This window comes from Pundamilia nyererei, unplaced genomic scaffold (genome assembly GCF_000239375.1).
Source record: "Pundamilia nyererei isolate P.nyererei 1_Seehausen unplaced genomic scaffold, PunNye1.0 scaffold00059, whole genome shotgun sequence".
Lineage (NCBI taxonomy): Eukaryota > Metazoa > Chordata > Actinopteri > Cichliformes > Cichlidae > Pundamilia > Pundamilia nyererei.
The window spans coordinates 2832960-2840652 of NW_005187460.1; the positions used below are offsets into that span (position 1 = coordinate 2832960).

At 43.2% G+C, this 7693-nt stretch overlaps 1 protein-coding gene across 6 annotated transcripts in view; it reads right to left on the reverse strand.

Moving 5' to 3' along the window:
- The window catches only part of cep112 (centrosomal protein 112), a 125489-nt gene that overhangs the window by 107527 nt on the left and 10269 nt on the right, over positions 1-7693 (reverse strand). For 5 of the 6 annotated variants that reach the window (XM_005734648.1, XM_005734646.1, XM_005734647.2 and 2 more), the window contains 4 exons: positions 6769-6853; positions 4033-4107; positions 1140-1187; positions 955-1029 (listed from right to left, as the gene is read on the reverse strand). In XM_005734648.1, coding sequence (XP_005734705.1) covers positions 955-1029; positions 1140-1187; positions 4033-4107; positions 6769-6853 — 283 coding nt within the window. The remainder of the gene's footprint in view (positions 1-954; positions 1030-1139; positions 1188-4032; positions 4108-6768; positions 6854-7693) is intronic. The other variant, XM_005734649.1, reaches the window with a different exon arrangement.

Below are 7693 nucleotides of genomic sequence, written 5' to 3' on the forward strand. Positions count from 1 at the left end.
TGTGTGTGAATGGGTGGATGACTGAACGTGTAAAGCGCTTTGGGGTCCTTAGGGACTAGAAAAGCGCTATACAAATACAGGCCATTCACCATTCGCCATTGTTGTGGCTACTTAATGTATATGTACACTCACTGGCCACTTCATTAGGTGCACGTTGCAAGTACCAGCTTGGCTTAATGGCTTAGAATCAAAATATCTGCTGGAAACATTCCTCAGAGATTTTGGTCCTTGTTGTCATGACAGATTTGTTGGCTGCACATCCATGATGTGAATTTCCCGTTCCACCACATCCCAAAGGTGCTGTGTTGGATAGAGATCTGGTTATTGTGGAGGTCATTTGAGTACAGTGAACTCACTGTTATGTTCAAGAAACCAAATTTGAAATGATTTGAGCTTTAGGATATGACAGAAGAGGGGCACACTGTGGTCATAAAAGGATGGACATGGGTAGCAATAATAATCAGGTAGGCTGTAGTGTTTAACAATACTAACTTGGTGCTAAGGAGCTCAAAGTGTGCCAAGAAAATATCCCCCTTATCAATACAACACCACCAGCCTGAATTGTCGATACAAGGCAGGATGGAGTCATGCTTACATGCTGTTTACAGCAGATTCTGTCCCGTCCCTTTGAATGTCTCCTTCCCTGGTTGTAACGAGTGGTTATTTGATTTACTGTCTCTTAAACCCTAGAGACCGTTGTTTGGGAAAAATCCCAGTAGATCAGCAGTTTCTGAAATACTCACACCAGCCCATCTGCCACTAACAACCATGACGCATTCACTGAAATTACCTTTCTTTCCCATTCTGATGCTCAGTTTGAACATTAGCAGGTCATCTTGACCATGTTTCCATCCCTAAACTGATTGAACTGATGGACCAAACCAAGTGGCCAGTGACTGCATAAAGTATGTATATTCTCAGTTAGTGGCAAATGTCTCTCATTCTGGTTCATACCTCTTTGCTCTGTAACAGTTGTGCACCCTGATCACTGGCCAAGTTACTCTTCCCCCCAAAGCTTGACTTGAAAATCTAAGGAGATACAGTAAAGAGAGATGTGGGAATGAGAAGACTCAGGAAATCAAAGACAATTTTCTTCACGTAACAATAAATAAAGTACAAGAGACCCCCTGACAACTTACTGGTGACAAGGGAACGGGCTCCTCTCGCAAATACCTTGGCTTCTCAATCTGAAAGAGTAAACAGAAAAACTTTAGACCTCTCTTTGGCTCCTTCCTCTCTTAACAAAGCCTTACCACTACCTCCACCCTAAGTCTGCCATAAACAATGTGGGGAGCACATCAAAAGCCCAGTGCTATGGCTGAAGCCTCTTCCGTCAACTTGTGTCTGTTTAGAAAGGCAGAATGCGTCGGGACACTTCAAGGCTTTGTGTGTGTGGCGAGCTCTGTTTCCGCTCTTGGCCTCTTTCTGCTGTCCCTTTTGTCAACACTCAGGACCGCTAATCTCTAAGCTATCCCTGGTCCATTTACTGTCACGCTGAGACAAATGTGTACACATCCCTGCCAAAACACTGACACAGCGTATTCTTTGATTACAATATGAAACACAGTAGACTGAAAAAGAGCGAGCCACTAAACCACCTGAAAGTAAGCGGGTCATGGTCCATGTCTCTCTGTGGTGTTACATCAATACACCTCACTAACTGTGACACAAACTGCAAAAATATCTGCTGCTTGACAGCCTGCTGTTTTTGCTTGCACTATTTGACATTTGTTTATGACCCCATTACTTTCTTGTGAACTCGCACTATCATACAGCGTTTCGCTCTGATGCACTGGGGCTGTCTGTAGGGGCTGCCAACTAGCAGCAAGATCACGGCTTTTCAAAGCAGCAGAGCCGACTCTAGAGATGACAGCAATGACGCCCAGTAAACAGTTCTGTTGCTAATCTCTTCAACATAGCAATGAAGGAGGAGAACAAGGAGGAAGAGAAGGAAGAGGAGGGAAGTGTGGGACTCATTCGATGTTAAAAAAAAAAAGGGTGGGGTGGGGTGGGGGATTTAATGCCGTAAGGTGGCACGGCCCACGCAAAGCTAATCCAGAATGAATGGGAAAAAACAGGACCTGAAAAAACCTCAGAGTTTGGGCCTCAAACGTTTAGAGTTACAGTATGAGGATAAAGACAAAATCTTTGCTTTAGGGTGAGTAACTGTGGCTCCCTGCTAAGTCTACACGCAGGTAAAAACAGGTCATACATTTCACTGCAAGTCCTCAACAAAAGGAAACATCCGAGTTAGACCACTCGACATAACCAGCGCTATAAAAAAATAAAAATAAAAAAAATGTGGTGGGTGCAATGATGTGTGATGAATTGCTACTTAAGTCTGGTGAAGGCCAGAAAACAAATTCACATTCGCCAAGTGATGAATCAATCGATATTCTTCTAAACTAGTGCCCAGACTGAAAACAAGAATGGGATTTTCTTTTTATATCTACAGACAGCCAGTCATCACATTTGATTGAGCACGGCCCACAGGGCGAGGAAGACATGCAGACTAAATGCTGTGGTGTAATGCTGGCATGGTGCAATGCTAAACTTGGACTCCGTGCACATGTACTGTATGCCTGTGCACATACTCTTGCCCTGCATGCCTGCCCACACACACACACTCCTCTAAGCATATGTTTGTCCAGCCTCGCAGCTGGCACGGCGTCCTGTGTCATTGAATCCTGACGTGGATGGATGGATGGACGCACAAGAGGAACAACACTCCAAATCGCAAGGGATGGCTCTCCAGCCAAAAGAGAGGCCATGATTGATAGCTTCCTAGTTTTGGACTGGTGTTGAGCAAATCGTCGGCACAGCCCTTTTAACCACAGACAGCCAATGGTAGGGGCAACAACTGAACAACTGTATTACATGTGACACAAGTTTAAAAAACTTCTGCCTACAGGTAGTCCTGTGCATATTGCACCCATCTCTAAGGTAGCCAAACTCCCATTTTACATAAAACTAGCTGCTCTAACACACAAACCACATGAAAGTTAAAAACAGATGGAGGTCCAGCTGACTCAGGTTTTGTGTCCAGCTTTCCAAGTCTGAAGCAATTTGTTATACACTGTCCGGTTACCATGTTACCAATGCTGACTGCACTCACTTTATTACATCAGGGTGAAATGAACAACAAATCGATATGGACTGCTTCAGAACATCTAAAGAGATGCTAAAGATGTTCCAGATAAAATGATGCTCAGCTGTGCTGAAATTTCATAGGCGTCGGGCACTTTGAGGCAGCGCATCTATAAAAACTTCTATAAATTTGAGCAGGCCTGTGTGTATTTGTGTGTGAAGGAACATCTGTTGATTTGAAAGATGCAGGCTAGGGGGAGGGTTGCCAAGCAATGCCTCTTATCAGCGTTTCAACACAGAGGAAAGCAGAGCAGCGCGGTGCGCGGCTTCACATCGGCTGATGGATGCCTCAGATTACCCCTGTACCGAAAGAGAGAGGGAGAATAAAGGGGAGGTAGTCACAGACAGACGGAGAGGACAATGGATTGGAGAAACGTGCAAAAAGTTGGAAAACAGAAAGGGGAGATTTTGCCAAAATATTAGTGGAGAAAGGAGAAAGTCAAAGGTAACAAGCATGTTAAAGAAAACAAAACAAAAAAACAGAAGAAGAAGAAAAAAAAGACAGTCGAAGGGTCATGCAGGTGAGGCGATAGGAACATAAGAGGGCAGGGGGCATATCAAGCCCAGGCCTGATGCACTCAGATAGAGAAGATAAGAATGATTCACACATCTTCAATTTCTCAGTTTACACAACCTTTCTCTCGCTCCCCGTCCTACCCTGACATCCTACAATAGCGCCAAACTGCCTAAAGGAAGTGTTTTCAAGAGAACACAGGTGAAAGGCCTCTCAACCCTTTGTTCGAACGGTGCTGTTAACTCTGCGTCACTGCACTACTGATGCGGATGTACTTAGGTGCTCAGACTCACTGCTGTCACTGTGGCGAGCAACAGCACGTTTGACAGCTGCATGTAACAAAGAAGCTCATGGCATGCCCCTGGACTCACCCCCAGGTTCCAGCTGTTGAGACGAGCCTCCAAGTCACTGTCATCGGGAGATATATGGTTTGGCTCCCCATCCACCTGAGGAGGGGGGGGACAAGGGTGGGATAAAAAAGAAGGGTATCAACAGCAGGAATAAAATGGAAGTTAAGATGGTTGATATGTTTTCTGACAGCGCTCTGATTGGCAGTTTGGCCAGAGGAACAGGCGGTGATGGAGGTTATCACTGCCTGCTGACACAATGTAATTTCTCTCTTGGCAACAACAAAAGGGCTCTTTAAAAGCTTACAGATACACAGTGCACCCACATGTGTTTAACTAACAACCCTCTACTCCCTTGTTATCTCCCTTTCTCCACCCTTTGCTCCCTCGCTCTCCTCCCTCTCACATACAGCGCTCCAGATGTTTGGCAGTTCCACATCATTTCCGTCACACAGTAAATTCCGCAAGAGGGGCATATGTGCAGCTCGGCTGCCTGTCATTCTTGTTTTTCTCCAGCCTTTTGTTTTACGACGGGGCGCCGGATTTATTTTATGCAGGATAAGTTGAATGCTTGCAGGGGCTTTTGTTGATACAAGATCAGTTTACTCTAGTCGAGGTTGGGCAGCAAGGTTGAAATGGGGGAAATATCTAATAAAGTTGAGAGAGTGATAGGGAAAGGAGATATGTTGTTGAATTTGATTAAGATCTCGTGGAGTGTGGACCTTGGGTGTACCTCAGCAGAACTGCACCGATGCAAAGAAATCGCAGAATGGAATAGCTTGGGATTAAATGCCCTTTCTGATTAAAAAGGCATTAAGGTTCCAGAGCCTCGCCCTCAAACAAACATTTCGATATCTAGGAATGCTGGGTATGCAGGCCACCGGCTGTTCAAAACAGCGTGCTACATTCTCAGAATTGCACCATAAATTCAAAGCATTACTTTTAAATACAGTACTGTGCAAACATCTTGAGGCACCACTCATTTTTTAAAATATTTTGATACCTAGAGGTCAGACTTTCATGTCATTTTTGTTAGTGGTCTTGAGCAATAGTTCTACAGGCTTTTTAAAGGCCTTTCAAAGTTCTTCTTTGGACATTGGCTTCTTTTTCATTAATTTTCATTCCAGTTATACCTGACCATTTTCACAGCAGTGTTTTTATTTGTTAAGCCACTTAACTGGCCTATGAATCATTAACCAAAAAAAGTAGCTAATTTAATAGAAGAACCAGTGTTATGTCTGCACATGAAGACATGAAAAGAACCGATTTTTAAACTGTAACTTTGGCCTCTTTATTGACAGTCTGATGACACCACAATTTTTTTCCTATTTCTTTATTAGAATATATGAAAAATAGAAAGATAACATAAGTATAAAATAGTATTTTTGCAGAAACAAGATGATTCCCGCAGATTCCCACACTATTAGCTGAAAATATGGCATATTTCAGCATGGTGTGCAGTCCATCCATCCGTTGTCTTCTGCTCATCCTTTTAAGGGTCGCGGGGAGGCTGGAGCCTATCCCAGCTACCTGGGCAGGGTACACCCCGGATAGGTCACCTGTCTGTCACAGGGCTAACAAATAGAAACAAACAACCATCCCACCCACATTCACATCTATGGGCAATTTAGAATGACCCTAACCTCACTAAACCACGTAAACATAGGCAGAAAATGCAAACTCCATACATAAAAGACCCAGCCAGGTGGTGGAATCCAACTCAGGACCTTCTTGCTGTGAGGCTGACTGACATTGCCTTAATTTCTCAGTACGACAATGGTTCCAAACAACTGTCAGTGTGTGAAAGCATATATAGGTCACTATCAGTCATGGATTCGCCTCCACCAGAGCTCAGACCGTGTGGGATGATTTTGACAGAAAACAGAGCAAACATCCAAATAGGAGCTTTGAATGTCCTTCAAGAAACCTGGAGAACTATTCCTGAACATTACTTAAGGAAATTATAAGAAAGCTTTCCTAAGAGAGTTCAGGGTGTGTTGAAGAATAAAGGTGGTCATATCAAGTATTGGCTTTAAACCTCCTTTACAAGCAGTGTTTTTGTTTATATCCTTATATAATTCCATGTATTCTTTCTACATCAATAAATCACTGCACCTATTTCCCACTTTATAAGGAGATGAAGGGTAGCTCAAGACTATCAATAAACAGGACACAATATTGACAATGTCTCTCAGTGCAATGTGTTTTGCATCCCCTAGTTTTCACACACCTTGGAGGGAGGAGAGAAAAAAAAAAGCACACGGATATACCCCAGTGGGAGGATTCTAACATGTAAATAATGGTTCACAATCATGGATCATAACAAATGCAATAACAGCGGACAGCACCACAAACTGCAACCTGATAAAGAGGTGAAGGAACACCTTTTTAAAAAAACAATATTACAATCATAAAGAAGAAGTTGTAAAGCTGTTTTAAGCTGCACACATTATGTGTGTCAGCTGTGAAGACATTATCGTCATTTTTGCGAAACAGAAACTTGCGGGCACAGGGATTTTCCTCCGACTTCATGGGGAAATGAGTTTAGGAATTCCCAAATTGGTCAACATTAAAGAAGAAAGCAAAACGTTGGGTCTGCTGTTTGTGTTGGCAACAGCAGCCTGGTTGCTGTTAATATTTCATGTCTCATCAACGCTACCTCGCAGGGACCTATAAATCTAATTGCTGAATCGTAACACAAACATGCCGGGGAAGTCCAGAGGTGCGATTAGAAATTCTGAAGAATAGCGATGAACTAACCATTCTTGTAGCTTGTCTGGGTGATTGTCTCAGTGGACTGGAAGACACGGGTCGTGATGCTGCCCTATCCTCATATGGCCTTCTCCTGGAAGAAAAAATTGAGGGACAAACACAAATGTAAAAGGTTAACCTACAATATGTGTGTGCATATCTCTGGAGTCTGCTCAAATCGCTCTTTGCATATGAATGTGCTTGCATAGGCAGCCTGCCTTGCCATTTGCACAGATCAACATCTGGCACTGGCTGCATGGTTTGTGGCCTGCACTTCATCCCATCTGAACAATAAATGTCTCTGCTACACATCAGCCCACGGGGCACCAGTCTATGACATGTACAATCGCTTTATAATCGCATATCTCAATTGATGCCTCACATTGCATCCGTCATGGTTTAAAACAAGCAGCCTGATGTGGAAAAAAGCTTATATCCACTGACACACATGCAAACAAGTACGCACACACACATACTCCTCATTCTCACTATTGCCTCTCTCCCACACGCGCGCACACACATCTGCATAACTGAGCTAACAATCTCATTAAGCACTGGCGCACACAAGGCACTTAAAGCCCACTGATGCTAATTAAATGAAGATGTTAGAGAAAGCAGGGAGATGTAGGACAACAGTGAAGAATAAAAGAAAAAAGAAAAGCAGCTATCATCTTATAAAGACATCCCATTTCATTGTAGAGGGCACTGTTTCACACTCTCAATGTGGAGCCTCTGGGCATCCTATCACTGCTGTTTTTTTTTAGCATTCCTGGTATTCTAAACCTCATTTCTCATGTCATTTAAATGTCATGTCAGTAAACAATTAGTATTCAACTATCGAAATAAATTTTAAAAAAATACAAAGATGCCTGGTTCACTATCAAAGTGGCATGTATTGCCAATAACTAATGCTCTCGGTTGTGTATTGTTATAG